Raw genomic sequence first — 15724 nt, 5'->3', positions numbered from 1 at the left:
ACAGTGGGGCTTGAACTCAGGGTTTCACATTTGCCCAGCAGGTGCTCAACCATTTGAGCCACTCTGCCAGCACTGTGTTGGGTGTTTTTGAGATAGGGTCTTGAGAACCATTTGCTAGGCTGGCTTCGAACCTTGATCCTCCTCATCTCTGCCTCCAGAGTAGCTAGAGTTACACGTGTGAGCCATTGGCGCTCGGTTGGGATCTTTATCTTATTGACATATTTATTTCTAGCATCAGGCACACAGTAACAGCACAAAAGCTGTTTGTTGAATAAATGGAGGGGTGAGTGGTTTAAAAAGCACACTCTAGATTGCCTGAATTTAAATTCCATTTCCCACTTGGAAACTCTCTGATGTCTAGAAAGCTATTCAATTTCTTTAAACCTTTTTCTTTCCCTTCAACATAAGTCTAACAATAGTATCATCTTAGGTTTTAGGTAAGATTTGGGCAATCCATGTTAACTATATAGAAATAGTTCTTGAAGGCTGGGCACAATGGCTCACATCTGTAATCCTATCTATTCAGGAGGTAGAGCTCAAGCAGATCGTGGTTTGAGGCCAGCCTGGGCAAAAAGTTAGACCCCCATCTCAACAAAACAAGGCAGATGTGGCAGTATGCACCTGTAATAACAGCTATGCTGGAGGTGTAGGTAGGAGGATTGCAGTTCGAGGCCAGCCTGAGCTGGGCAAAAAATGAAGACCCTACCTGAAAAATAACTAATGCAAAGAAGGACTGGGGTATGGCTCAAGTGGTCAGGCATCTGCCTCACAAATACAGAACTCTAAGTTCAAACCCAGGTACCACCAAAAACAAAGACAAACAACAACAACAAAAATAGTAATAGTTGCTGGCACAAAATAAGCTCCTAAAAGGGTGGGTGGATAGGAGAGAACGGTTCAGAGGGGAACAGCTGGTACTAGTCACTATATGGGGCATATTTTGAACTAGTTAGGACTTTTCATAAACATGAATGGATTAAGCAGTTTGTAATTGTCCTAGTTTTCTCCACAAAAATAAACAGAACAATACTGAATCTCTTTGTCCATTTATCGTTTTAATTTTTTTCTGGTGACACACTTAGTGTCTTTGTTGGAAGCTTCTAAGCAGCCTGGTTTGGGGAAGGGCTGTGTTCAAGAGATGGTGCTGCTATTTGGACTACCAGTTACTGATCATAATGCAGTGGAAGCTTTTTTGGCTCAAGGGCAATGGGAAATCTTTTTTCTTTCTTTCTTTCTCTTTTTTAAAAGTCAGTGTTACTGTTATAGAAGCACATCCAGAGCCTTTAAGGAAAGCTATTCTCATACTTTTGCTCTCAGAATCTAAGAGTTTTGAAGCTTTTATCTTTATTAGTGCCCTCTGATATAACTTACTTTAATTTTTAAAAAACATTTTATTAACATAACATTAGTTATACAGGAGGGTGACATTTCCATATATGCTTACAATGAACCTTGGTTAGGTTCACCCCCACCATAATTCTCCCTCATCCTCTTCCCCACTTAAAACAGTTTCAGCAGGTGTCATTGTTCTATTTTCATACAAATGTGTTAAGTACATTGACCATATTCACCTTCCTTCACCCACTCCTTTCACCACCCCTACTAGAAGAATTTTGTTCCAATTGGTAGTTTGACCAACTTATGAACTTATTCTTGAAGCAGTCCTCAAGATAAAATATGAACATATTTTAGGTCTTTTCTGGGAGTGGGTACCAGTGGGAAGTGAGGGGACATAAGGAAAGGGGGAATGAGGGTGAATATGGTTATGTATTTTGTGTCCATATATGGAAATAGAAAAACTAAAAACTTGAAATTGTTCTAAAAATGGGGGAGGAAGAAGAAGGAGAATGATAGGGGGAATAAATCTAGCTAAGATATATCATGAGCATATATGTAGACATCACAGTGTATCCCCCTGTACAACTATTATATGCTAAGAATGCTTTAATAATTAATATTTCTTCTACCCGGTGATTTTTAGGTAAACCAGCAGCTTTTCTCTTTTTGCTTACAAGAATCCTGTATAATATGTAGGGGACTTTGGCGGAGGGAATATCTTCCCCCTCTCCAACTTATTATTTTGAAATATTTTGAATCTACAGAGAAGCTGAGAAAAAAATACAGTACTATCATTGCTGAATCATTTGAAAGTTTCAGATACTATGACAGGTTACCCTAAATGCTTCACGTGATCTCCTAAATTCACGAGGTTCTCTTAGAATCATTGTCCTCTCCAAAGGATATTAGTACTTCCATTTTGAAATTTTCCTACTTATTTCAAAACTAGAAATACTACAAGAGTGTGTGAGATTTAATCCAATATCCAGTATTCAGTCAGGGTTTATACATTGCAGTTGGTTAAGACTTTTTAAAATCTTTCATTCCACTGTTTTTTTCACATTTGATTTGTATGATTGTATGTGGAAGGTTAGGTTTATTTATTTGTTTATTTATTTTGTGGTACTGGAGTTTGAATTTAGGGCCTCACACTTGCTAGGCAGGCGCTCTACCACTTGAGCCACTCCACCAGTCCTAAAGCAAGGTTAGATTTAGATTAAATCTTCAGTACTTATGTTGAAGAGTAACATTGAATACTTCCCACTGCATCACATCACTAAGCATAAAAATATCAATTCTTCCTGTTATTGGTATTAAATACTAAGTACCTATTGAAGTTCAATGAATTTGGTTAGTGTGGTATTATCCAGATCTTTCATTGTGAGTATATCATTTCCCTAATTAGTAATAGGTATCTGGGGGCAGACTTTGTATTATGTGGATATTCTGTTTCCCATTCACCTTTCACTCCCTTGTTTATTTATGTATTTTTTTTTATTTTGATGGTACTGGTACTGGAGTTTGAACTCAGGCCTTGGTACACAGGCACTCTCCCAGCCCTTTTTTACTTTATTTCTTTTTTAGATAGTCTCCTAATTTTGCCTGGACTGGTCTCAGACCATCATTTGCCTACATATGCCTCCTGCATAGCTTGGATTACGTGCATTTGCCACCACACCTGGCTTCATAATTTTAATTTTTTAATGATCCTTTCTTGGTTTAATTACTGCATCTGGACATGCATAATGCTGATTTTCCAATTGTTTTTCCTTCTATTCTATATTTATTTAACTGCCTTAAAAAAAGGAACTTTGCATTTTTCTTTCCTTCTTCCAGGATCACTGTGGATTCATGGAATTTGTCTGTACTCAGTATGTGCTGTATTCTTTTTGTTGATGGGGACTTTTTTTTCTTTGATTTATTAGCCAGTTGGGCCCTGTGTCCTTTGAAATTGTCCCAGGGGTCCTTTCTGGCACAAGATATTCCAGGCTCACTTTTTTTTAAAAATTTTTTTTGTGATTCTGGGGTTTGAACTCAGGGCTTCATGCTTTGCTAGGCAGGCACCCTACCACAGGAGCCACTCCTCCAGCCCTCTTTTTAGTGTTGGGTATTTTCGAGATAGGATCTTGCAAACATTTTGTTCAGGCTGGCTTCGAATCTCAGTCTTCCTGATCTCTGCCTCCTGAGTAGCTAGGATCACAGGGGTGAGTCACTAGCACCTGGCTGCAGGCTTGTCTTACACTTTTCTTACTCCAAACCTGTAATCTGCCATTTTCTCAAAACATGTGGATTTCTTTTAGTGAGGAATGGTGTTTAGGAACCCAGAGTTAAGTGCATGGCATGCTTAGAAAATAAATGTTTAAAAAAATTGCCTGTGCCAGGCGCTGGTGGCTCATGCCTGTAATCCTAGCTACTCTGAGGCAGAGATCAGGAGGATCTAGGTTCGAAGCCAGCCTGGGCAAATAGTTCATGAGACCCTATCTTGAAAAAACCCATCACAAAAAAGGGGCTGTTGGAGTGGCTTGAGGTGTAGACCCTGAGTTTAAGTGCCAGTACTGCATAAAAAAAAAAAAAAGTCTGTCATTTTAGTAGTGTGTTATGGGCTGGTGAAGTGGCAGGCATGAGGTCCTGAATTCCAACCCCAGTACCACACACACAAAAAATAGTTTGTTACCATTTAAGAGAGCTTTCACATGTTTTTTAGGTGATTAATTAGTCTGTTCTTCCTGCTGTTATGTGTTGTGGGCAGGTCAAGTGCTAAATTCTTCATTTTAAAGATGAAGGATGTGAGATTTAGAGAAGACTTAATTTTCCAGAATTATAAGACTAGTAAGATTAAGTGCTAGACTGAAACCCAAGTCTTTTTACCTGCTGGTTCCCTTCCCTACTCTCCCCTTTCCTTCCACCTCTGCTGCCCTCCCTGTCTCTTTCCTGCTTCCCTTCCCACTTGCCTTTCCTTCCCCATTCCCTTCTCTTTCTTTTTTCTTTTTTTCTCTTTTCCTTCCTTTTCTTTTTCCTTTTTATTCTACCCCCACTACCATACATAGTTTCCTACAAAATATGTTTAGATGTCATATAAACCTGTGTCATTGGCTCTTGAGCCACTAAAGATAGAAGGCTTCCTTTGTGAGGCCAACTGATAAATGACCAGAGCCTTGGAGAATATTTGTGTCCTTGGCTTTGCCATTGGGAACTCCTCTAGTAATGGATTTTGCTGAGGAGGCTGTCTGTAATGCTCTGGATGCATGGACTGTTGAATGTGGCTTGGGGAGCTCTGTCTGACCGCAGTGCAGGTCGGTCTTGTGACAGCCTATAATTGGGTCACCCCTGGGGGAACCAAAGGAAGGAGGAAGCCCTGGTTAGTAGATCTTAAGATGCTCTGATTTAGCATTTCATCCGTGAAAGTCTTCTTTCTTAACACCACTTGTCTTATTTTCATTGAAATTAAGTCTTTTTTCATTAATACCCAAGGAACTTTTTAGATGGTTTTTCCATAATCTCCCTATAATGAAGTTTTACGCCTCAAATATACCCTAGTATGTCTGTTTATGTACTGTATGCATACTTGGGCCTTATGTGCAAAAACAATAAGATTTTTTTCCATTACCAACAACCAGTTTTGACACCTTTGAAAAATTTTTATATTAAAAATGCATACAGTAGGTGGAGAAATGAAGATCAATCTGATTTGTATTATACTGTTCCATTTTACATTATAATAGTATATTTTAAAATAAAGTGTCTCTTTTGAATAAAAATGTGATCTGTAAATTTAGTCTAATACTGCTGTGAACTTTTGGTTACTTGAAGGCAGAATTCATTTTAAAACTACAAAGACAGTAATTTTTTTTTACCCCTAGGGCACTTCAGTCCTATTTTTCTTCCCCTTCTAAACAGATAATTGGAATTTTTGGTGATACTGGTGAATTTAATCTTTAATTGTATTTCTCTGGAATTCCTTGATGTGTAAGATACTATTGTTTCCTCCCTCTGTCTCTTTCTTGTGTTTGTCCTTTGCTTTCTCCACTTCCCCCACTATTTCTTTCATTTTTCTTTTCTTCCCTCTTACTTCCTCCTTCTCCTACATGTTATCTCCTTTTTTTTCATCCAGGACTATGAGAGTAAATTGCAGGCCTTGCAGAAGCAGGTTGAGACCCGATCCCTGGCTGCAGAAACCACTGAAGAGGAAGAGGAGGACGAAGAAGGTGAAGTTCAGAGACTAAAATTTTCCCTTGTGTTTTTTGGCTCTATATTATCAAATTAGTCTTTGTTTGTTATGAAAGCTGATTTCTTCATATTTAACCTATTGTACTGAACCAATTTAAAGATAATTTAAAAGATGCTTAGTGCCAAGACCCAGGCTGTGTTCTGTGGGGTGGCGATTGGACTGATAGCATTCTGCGTATCTTCAAAGTTTTCTCAGTACGACCTTCATATGAATCTTTTGGGAAGTTTATATAAACTGTCTCATATCACTGTACATACATGAACTCATGTATCTGTCTCAAAAAAATGCAGAGCTTAATCATTGTTAGGATGGTCTGTTTAATTTTGGAATCAGATTTCCCATTGAGGACTTTGGAATGTATCTCTGTACTTTGAAGCTGTTCCTGGTAGATTTCTAATTATGCTGCTTACTCATGCTTGCCTGACTTAAGTTTTCCAGAATTCTTAGCTGAATTAGGGCTTTTGCTGTTATAGTGTAGATATTCATCATGCTTCATTCACACTTCATTTTTCTATCAAACCTCTCAGTAGCCTCAAAGCTAAAATTAACTTTGAAGAGACTCTTATTTTATGTACTAAATTCTTTATTTTTAAATATCTAAGTTAAAAATGACCATTTTCCCTTTATTAGAAAAAAGACATATATATGAAGTTCTACAACATTACAGTATTCAGAAATATTAAAAAAAAAAAAAAAAGCCATAGCTGGGTGCTGGTGGCTCATGCCTGTAATACTAGCTACTTGGGGGGCAGAGATCAGGAGGATCATAGTTTGAAGCCAGCCCAGGCAAATAGTTTGCAAGACCCTATCTTGAAAAAACCATTCACATAAAAGGGCTGGTGGAGTGGTGAAGGCCCTGAGTTCAAATCCCAGTACTGTAATAAATAAATAAAGATAAAAAATTATAGCCATATATTAGAATCGTATCTTTAAAAAAAAAGGAAGAGGAAATGTATTTCTTCGATGTATTATTTCAAATAAATAGTAGAATATTTTTAGGTCTCTAAAATATATATACTGCTTTCATAATTTCAATAGAAGTTAGTAAGCCTTACTAATAAGATAGAAAACACAAGTAGCCAAATGGGGGAAAAACTTGGAAAATAACTTGATAGCCACGATAAGGTAGAAGAGGGATATAATTCCCTGACAGTTATGAGATCACCATTAAATATGCTTCATTCTTTCAGTTCCTTGGACACAGCATGAATTTGAGTTGGCCCAGTGGGCCTTCCGGAAATGGAAGTCTCACCAGTTTACTTCATTAAGAGACTTGCTCTGGGGCAATGCTGTGTACCTGAAGGAAGCCAATGCCATCAGTGTGGAATTGAAGAAGAAGGTATGGAGGGCAGTGAGAACATCACATGGGTAATGTGGAGGGAATGCTGAGGCTCATGTGGGTTCTTCCTGGATCCTTACCTTGAGCTAACCTTTCCCTTGGGGGAGCTCAGCTGCTTTATGCTGTGATGCAGCTTAATTCAATATATGTATCTAGAACATAGTAGCTATTAATTGAAGTAAAAATAGATGTTTTCTAGTTCATTTCCTAAGTGTGACTGTATTTTTGACAAGAGCTGGAGACCCCTGTTAATAGAAAAATGCTTCTCTTGGGTTTCAGGGAAAAAAAAAAAAATCTCAATTTAATTTTTTTTTTTTACCATTAAGTTTGTACCTCTAAGATCCGTGTGCCTCTTTGCCAGTAATTTGCTCCTCTTCTAGGATCTGAGAGGCACTGGTATGTAGCAGACAAGTATGTGCCTCTGCACCCAGATAGCCAGGGCCTAATGAGGTGTGTTGACCTAATTAGCCCTATGGCTTCATTCTTTGATCTAGAAAATGGAGCTGGCAGTAGAACCTGCTATCCAGGGATTTTATGAGGAGTGAAGGAATGAGTGCACACAAAGCACTAAAGTAGTGCCTGGACATGGTAAAAGACAGTAAATGTTACCTGTTTTTGTAATTGTTACCAAAATGTCATACCAAACCTTACATTGATTCTTTATGCACGTTACTGTTTAATAGTCTCTTAACTACTAAGATTATAGTTGGAAATTATATCATACATTGTACAGTAGGAAGGAACACACACTGCTGCCTGACTTGGGAAAAATTCATTATCTACTTTTAGGACTATATTCTACTTCTGTCAGCTGGGATAAGACATCATCATCATTCATGATCTCAAAAGGCCTCCTTATGTTGTAATTATTTATTAACTACTGTCCTCATCGAGGAGACTAAATAAAGGCAGGAACTCCATATTTTTCTTACTGATGTACCTAGCATTTAATCAGTGTTTGTTGGTGAAAATATAGGGTGGTAGAAAGAAGTAAATGACATGATGCATACAGGGCACTCTTAAACACTTTCAAGAGTAGTGGTTTGTAATTGTATGATCCTCTCTCATTAGTAAATGATGAGATGCATTGTTGAGGCCACCTTTTGGTCTCTGGTGTAAGTTCCACAGAAGTCTTCCTTCAGTCAACCAAAAGATATTTACTGAGATTTTAGTGTTACGCAAAAACACTTTGCCAGCTAGGAAAACAAAGTTGTAAATACCTTAGTTTGAAATTAGGATTGTTCCCTATGTTTAATAGGTAGATGGCCATTTTTTTTCAGTTAGTGACAAGCTGTTTTGTTGAGCACATACTACGTGTTTGACTGCTTTCCCACTGGGCATAGTTTTGTCACCTTGTCTCTAACACTTACTGCTGAAATAGGGATGTTTTTCATATTTGTCAATGTTTTGTTCTTTCCATTCAGGTGCAGTTTCAGTTTGTTCTGCTGACTGACACACTATACTCTCCTCTGCCTCCTGAATTACTTCCCACTGAGATGGAAAAAACTCATGATGACAGGCCTTTCCCTCGTACAGTGGTAGCAGTAGAAGTCCAAGATCTGAAGAATGGAGCAACACATTATTGGTCTTTGGAGAAACTCAAGTATGAAGACTTCATAAAGCCAATTGCTTTATTTAGGAAATGATAGCGAATTGCTTAAGTGGGTTCCTTCACATTCTCCCTCTGATGATGAGGTTGTTTTCTTTTCTGTGCTTTCTAAATGCTGTGGCCAACAAGTGATATTACCATACACCCATTTTCTTCTAAATGAATGAATCCCACTCTTAAAACACCTTTGACATTTGCAGATATTTAAATTTGCTCTATAAATCCTCTTAAATTTGAAATGATCCAATTCCATTGTACTTATTTCTATCTTGGATCTAGAAATTACTTGCTATTTTTTGCCCTGGGCATCATAGACAGGGAAGTTATAATCCAGATTCCTCTACATTTAGTATAGTGTATTGGAAATGTCACAAACCATTGAACTACATTTCCCCTGGGAGTGTTGATTCAAATATGGGTTTGATACCTCCCTTTCCTTTTTTTTTCCCTGAGACAGAGTCTTACGTGTAGCCCATTTTGGCCTTGAACTCTATGTTCCTTTGACCTCTATGTTCCTTTGACCTCAGCCTCTTGAGTAGTTGAAATTATAGGCATGCAACACCTCATCCAGCTAGGTGGCCATTCTTGTCTTTTGTTGGCTTCTCTCTAGACTCAGAGACTTTTGATAGTGAGCATTTTGGTTTCTGTTCTTTTGGCTTTTTTTTTTTTTGGTTATACTGGGGTTTGAACTCAGGGCTTCATGCTTGCTATAGGCAGGCACTCTACTGCTTGAGCCATTCCACCAGTCCCCCTTCATTTGTTTTTAATAACATTAAATAGTGGAGCAGCTTCTTTTAAAAAACAATCTTGCATGGAAGATGCTTCCAGATCAAAAATTTTAATGCAATTTGATGATATTAACCCACTATTCCCCCATTTGCTAAATAGGCAGAGGCTGGATTTAATGCGAGAAATGTATGACAGGGCAGGTGAGATGGCCTCCAATGCCCAAGATGAAAGCGAAACCACCATGACTGGCAGCGATCCGTTCTATGATCGGTTCCACTGGTTCAAACTTGTGGGAAGGTATGTAATGATTTTGTTGTCTTCTTTTTGAATAATGAGTGTTTTTATTTTAATTGTTTATAACTTCTGTAGATATTACAGAAAGTTAAAAGGGGAAAAAAAGTCCCTTCTCTAATCTTATCCACTCATCATATAACCATTGTGTTATTTGGTGTATTTCCCTTTCATTCAACGCACATATTATTTCAATTGTCAAACTTTCAACGGAAGTACATGATAGTCTTCCCTGGTTCTCAACTTCTTCACAAAATGTTTTGCAGTTGATGGAGCTAGACCAAGAAGAAAAGTAAAACATGTGTCTATAACTTGCATGGTTTAAATAAAATCATAGTGTGTCTTACTAGATTGCAATTGTTCCATGATCTGATCTGTTCACTTTTTTAAAGCAGTTCACCCCACTTTAGTCATTGCCCAGGATGATTTAATTGCTTACCGTGGCCGTCCTCCAGAACTTCTTTTATGTAATTGTTATTGTCAACATTTTATAAAAAAGTATTGCCTCTGTGAGCCTATATTAAGTTCTTAGAGTCTTAGAAATTTAAAAGCAGGGGAAATTTAAGTTTTGAACTTAATGATTTCAGAATTTGAGTTGTTTTTCAATTGCAAAAACCCTGTGATAATATTTAAAGGAACTAGATAGAAAGGAGTTAACTGAAGTTACAGTATTTTTTTTTTTAAATGAAGTAAACCTTTTGCATTCCACTCTGGTAGCAGAATAGTTTTTTTTAAAGAGATGAGCTGGCCAGACACATTTTACCCAAACAAAGCACATGGGTACTTTGACTTCATAGAATTTCATCTATTTTGTTTTCAAATAAACATTTAAAACCTTAATGGCAAGAAGCTCCCCTGAGGCCTGGATGCTGATCTTTTGTGTGAACTGGAGAGTATAAACGTAGCACCATTTGTACCTGGATGGTCTACTCATGGATTTCTTTTGCTTTTCTTATTCTAAGGATCTGTCCTTGTAGAACTTTTTCAACCTGCCCTTGTTCCTTTTCACCTGATCCAAATGATTTATGCTTTTTTATCTTTTTGCTTTTCTATTTGCTTTTATTGTGTTGATTCCCCCAGTGGATTCTGTCCTGTTGGCACCTACAGCTTCTTGTTTAACCAACTATTCCTTTCTCCTTGGCTGTGTTAATCGGCGTCTTACCTGGTGTCTAGCTCCCCCATTTTCCACGGCTGTGTGAATGAGCGTCTTGCCGACCGCACACCCTCCCCCACTTTTTCCACGGCCGATTCCGACATCACTGAGCTGGCTGACGAGCAGCAAGATGAGATGGAGGATTTTGATGATGAGGCATTCGTGGATGACACCGGCTCTGACGCAGGGACGGAGGAGGGATCAGATTTCTTCAATGACGGGCGTGACCCGTTTTACGACCGATCCCCTTGGTTCATTTTAGTGGGAAGGTTGGTGAGGTTATTGTGAGAAAGGCAAAAAGGGACCAGCTCTTGCTTTAAAGGACTCTGTGCAATTTAATTCACGAACACACAGTTCCAAGTTCTCTGATTCTGGGAGCTCTATAAATAAAAGCTAATCTGGCTAGAAAGCAAGCTCAGGCACTTTTTGTGAGGCACACAGTCTGAGCACGGCACACAGCAGTGTATAAAGACTGTGGGAAGACTACTTGCTAAAATTGCCTGGTAATTTCGTTCCGAAGGAGGAAACTCCAAAAGAGAAAATAATGAAAGCTAAGGGTCAAAAGTATTGGGTTCAACAATTGGTATTGTGGTCTACATGCTTTGTTTTTAAAGGAATGTGATGAGCAAGCAAAAGAAGGAGCAGAGCAAGTCCATGGTTAGGCTGAAGAACTCTAGGTATCATAGGAGTCAGAGGTCTAAAATGTACTCACAAGTAGTCATAGGTTTATTTAGTGAGTCTTAAAGCCTAGTTCCCCTTTGTGTACAATGGCTATCTTTCTGTGTATAATTTCATTGAGCCCATTTATAGGTCTTTAGCTTCTACCAGATTTTTACCAATAGGGTTCTTAATGAGGAGTCTCAGAAAGTCATCTGTTGGCACCATCAACAATGAGTATCTGTTCAGCGCTATGTGAAACTGCTTTTGTTGAGTTCACCAGACTGAGGCATTGTCTCTGGTCACAGTTTGTGCACCCCTTTGTCAGTGATGCAGAGCTCTCCATGCACATGTTCCTGACACTGATGTTTGTTCACATCCAGTCTTCAGGATGAGTAATTTTAATTATGAGTTCAATAGTACAGTACTGATTGGATTCACCAGAAAATATGTCTAGGTTTTAAAATAATAGGAATTGAGTTTAATGGTACATTAGAATCACATACTGTTGAACCCTTTTAAAAATAAGAGAATTATATCTCTCTAATGGATAAGCACCAGTTATCTAAAAATTAAAAGTGCATCAAGTCTCCTGACCCTCAGACTTAGGTTCCAAAACAGCTCATCATACGACTGGCCACCTTGTGGAAGCTTCATAGCCGATGTGGAAGATGATAAAAAAGGAGGAAAAGAAGCTTTTTTGGTAGCAATGAAAACCTCAGTTACAACTTTGAATTTCTAATATTGGGCAGTTTCTGGGTTTTATAATAGCAAAGGGGCATTTAGGATTCAGTTTCTCCATGAACAAACAATGAGATTATATAGCTATGAATATTGTTTTCTACTGGTGTATTGCCAGAAATAGATGCTTATTAGAAGTTCAGAAAAGCTGACTTATATTAAAATTGAAAAAGGTACATACAAATAATGGGACAGTAATGCTTACTTTACTTTATGCCTGTCTATCCTTCAGTATATTTCCATCCTATTCTAAGAGGGTTGGCCATAAACTTAGTTCCTGTGCCACTTGTACAGCTGCTAAAGCTGCTTGCTTGTGACCTGCACCATGGCACTGAGAGGAGTAGGCAACTTCATATTATGTGGCCTGCTGAGGAGAACCCTGACCTAATTGTCAGGAAGAGTCCTGGGTCCAGGCCATCTCTGTCATTAACTTAGGACAAGCATCCTAAACTGGACCTATTGAATTGTCAAGTATAAAGTGAGTTAGGTAGGAAAAAGAACCTTAAAGATCTTTTTCAAAGTGCAAGGCCCTGAGTTCAAACCTCATGGCTGCCAAAAAAAATCTTTTTCATCTTTCATATTCTGTTGTCCATACTAGCAAAATGAATATCCTGATCATGGCTTCTACTTTGATGCATTTATATTTTGGTCAGTTTTATGGAAAAGTGAAGTCAGAATCCTACTTAAATTCTACTTAATGTAGAAATTAACTGGATTAAGATGTGTATATTATCTCTCTAGTTTTATTCTTTTTGTCATATCAAATGTAAGTATAGGTATAAAGCAATCAACTCTTTTTATTTTCACCTAGAATATTTATGGAGCTATGGCTCAGGAATTGGCTTTTTCATTTGTTTAGATTCCCAGGTTTTAGAACTAATGGTGTCTTGTAAGACAGAGACTGAGAGGCAGGGGTAACTGGGGCTATAGCTCACTGGTGAGGCCATGGATTCAATCCCCACTGCCTAACAAAAAAAAAAAAAAAAGAGAGAGAGAGAGAAATGGGTGAGGTGAAAGCATACCAGTCAGCAAAGTGAAAAATGACTCTCCGTTTTTGCTCTGGATACATTCCTCCTCTACAAAGAAAATGTGTAACAGTGCAGCGTCACCAGTTGTATAGTGGGCATTGGATGGGAGGAGTAACTTTCCTGTTTTTGTAATTCACAGGATTGGATTTCCCATTGCCATGTGATTACAAATACAATTCACTTGTAACAATTCCATGTTTCTTACAAAATTCTGCTTATAGGTTTGTTGCTTGGCCCTACCTGCCTCTGGTGAATCTTTATATCACGATTAAAAGAGCTTGTCCCTTTAGCTATTCTCTTATGGCATGCTGGGATGTGTGAACCATTCTTCATAACTTGGGATGAAATGGAAAATATGTAAGCTAGTCTTCTGGGTTGACAGGGGGCAAGAGATGATTGTTCTGTGATCTCTCTAAATATTTACACTGACATTCTTCTGTAAGTATCACCATAATTATGCTGATTTTCCTTATCTTTATGTTGACAAATTGGTTTCTCTTTTTGATGTAACTCATAGAAATTTCTGCTAATATATCCTTTACATCTCCTCCTTTCTCACCGGTGTTCTCCTTCAGTCTGCTAGGTCAAAGAATAAGGACTTTCAAAAATGCACAGTAATTACAAAAATTCCAGTTTTAAAATCTTCAGAGGAGAACTTTTATACAGCAGTGATTTGGGCTAAGGGCTGTATTCTGAAAACATGGCAAGGAGCTGTCTAGTGATTGTGCATTTGTGTGTCACAGAGCTGATGCCCCCACTCCTGCTATAAAATTACAGACTCTTACCTAAAAAGGAAAATCCACAATAATGCCTTCAGTGCTTCTACATATGGAGTGGCCATTGCCAAAGGCAGAAAGAAAATTCTAATCTTTAATTTGTGCTCCACTAGTACTTTTTTATAATGTGCTATGATATGATAAGCTTTCCTGGGCTGGCAGCATAGCTGAGTGGTAGAGCACCTGCCTGGAAAGGAGTCACAGAAAACCACAAAACACACACACACACACACACACACACACATGCACGCACAAAAAACAGCTCTTGTTTTTTAATAATTATATTTAAGATAAATTAAATATAGTTAGGATTATGAATGTGTTCTGTATAGTTAATATCCATCATGAGTTTGGTTTTGAAAAAATCAACAATATAAAGTTGGATGGCATCACACATTTTTCTGGAAAGTCTTCCACTTCTACTTAAAGATAAGATGACAGCTCACTTTCCTGTTCTCTTTGATATGTAGGTCTCACTCACCAGATATTTATTGAGTGTATTTAGTGTATGCCAGACTCTCTGCAGACAGTGGTGAGCAAAGCCAGAGATGGTTCTTATCCTCACAGACTTAAAGTCTGGTGGGTGAAAAGACATGAAGTAAATAATCACTGAAATGCAAATTAGAGCAATGGTGAAAGAATTGTGTGTGTTGCTCAGGTCATACAACATCGTGGGGAGCTAACATGAAAGTGATGTTTAAAAATAAAGCCTGATGATATAAAATCAAAGCACTAAGTGCAGAGAGGATGGTAGTCAGAAGCATATATGGTGGCTCTTCATGACCAAGGCACTGAAAGTGGGCAGGTCTGACCGGAATGTCGTTGAAAGGGAGACTGATCAGTATGTATGCTGACTTGGGAAGTGAGATTGGCCAACTGGTTCCATATGCCAAATTCTTAGTCTTTTAAACTCAGTCACAGTAGTTCTTAGATGGTCTTGTTTGTAATCCTTTTTAGATTATATTTTGATTTTTTAAAATTATTGTACAGCAAAGCTTTTAACTCTGTCTCTTAGCATTACCCCTCCTGCTTTGGAGCAGACTGAAAGGGAAATAGACATCATGTTCTGATTTTTAATGTTCACTTGCAGTTATTTTGTTTTATATTTCATTCATATTTCATTTACATTCTTAAGCTTTTATTAACACTGGTTTTTCTGTGCTGTATTTCATTTTCACACTTGTTTTCATTATTTTGAGTTGAAATCCCATGTATCCACTTCTTTGTCTTTCCCTCTTTGTTCTAAAGTACATATCAGAGCCAGAAAAACACAGACAGGCCTGTGTGTCATGTTTAGTTGTATTGATTTCCTGATGTAAGTCTTTTGTTTTATGTGCAAAGATCAGCATATACCAAGTGGGAAGACAGGAGTAACAGTAGGAACTAGATTCTTTTTTTCTTCCACTCAGTGGAATGGGAACTCCTAAACTTTGTGATCACCAGTTTTAATTGCTTTAAAAAAATAAATAGCTACAAAATAGTGAAAGAAGAAGAAAAAAAGTGCAAATGTGACAGGATACTAGCAAAAGCTAGTTTGTTTGGAATGTAATGTTAGATCTGTAACTTGCTTTTTATTTATGTATTTCTGACTTAGCTTTTGGAAACAAAAGCAGACCCCATGGGAACCAGCTATCTTCTCCCTTAGCATTTATATTTTTATTTTATTTTATTATTTATTTATTTACTTATTTTGGTGTGGTCAGTCTCTCTACTGCTTAAGCCACACCTCCAGCCTTTTTTCCTGTGGTTATTTTTTCGATAGGGTCTTGCTGTTTGCTCAGGCTGACCTGGACCACAATCCTCCTATTTCACTCTTTCCTCTATAGCTGGAATGA

General features: G+C 37.9%; 1 protein-coding gene across 9 annotated transcripts in view; it reads left to right on the top strand.

Moving 5' to 3' along the window:
* The window catches only part of Kif1b (kinesin family member 1B), a 130233-nt gene that overhangs the window by 83858 nt on the left and 30651 nt on the right, over nucleotides 1–15724 (top strand). For 6 of the 9 annotated variants that reach the window (XM_020186090.2, XM_020186074.2, XM_074081385.1 and 3 more), the window contains 5 exons: nucleotides 5450–5543; nucleotides 6757–6905; nucleotides 8330–8508; nucleotides 9403–9540; nucleotides 10708–10956. In XM_020186090.2, the coding sequence (XP_020041679.2) occupies nucleotides 5450–5543; nucleotides 6757–6905; nucleotides 8330–8508; nucleotides 9403–9540; nucleotides 10708–10956 (809 nt within the window). The remainder of the gene's footprint in view (nucleotides 1–5449; nucleotides 5544–6756; nucleotides 6906–8329; nucleotides 8509–9402; nucleotides 9541–10707; nucleotides 10957–15724) is intronic. The other 3 variants (XM_020186105.2, XM_074081387.1, XM_074081386.1) reach the window with 1 other exon arrangement.

Source organism: Castor canadensis, chromosome 7 (genome assembly GCF_047511655.1).
Source record: "Castor canadensis chromosome 7, mCasCan1.hap1v2, whole genome shotgun sequence".
Classification (NCBI taxonomy): Eukaryota; Metazoa; Chordata; class Mammalia; order Rodentia; family Castoridae; genus Castor; species Castor canadensis.
The sequence above is the reverse complement of the archived record's forward strand: the minus strand, read 5'-3'. Positions and strand labels throughout refer to the sequence as shown.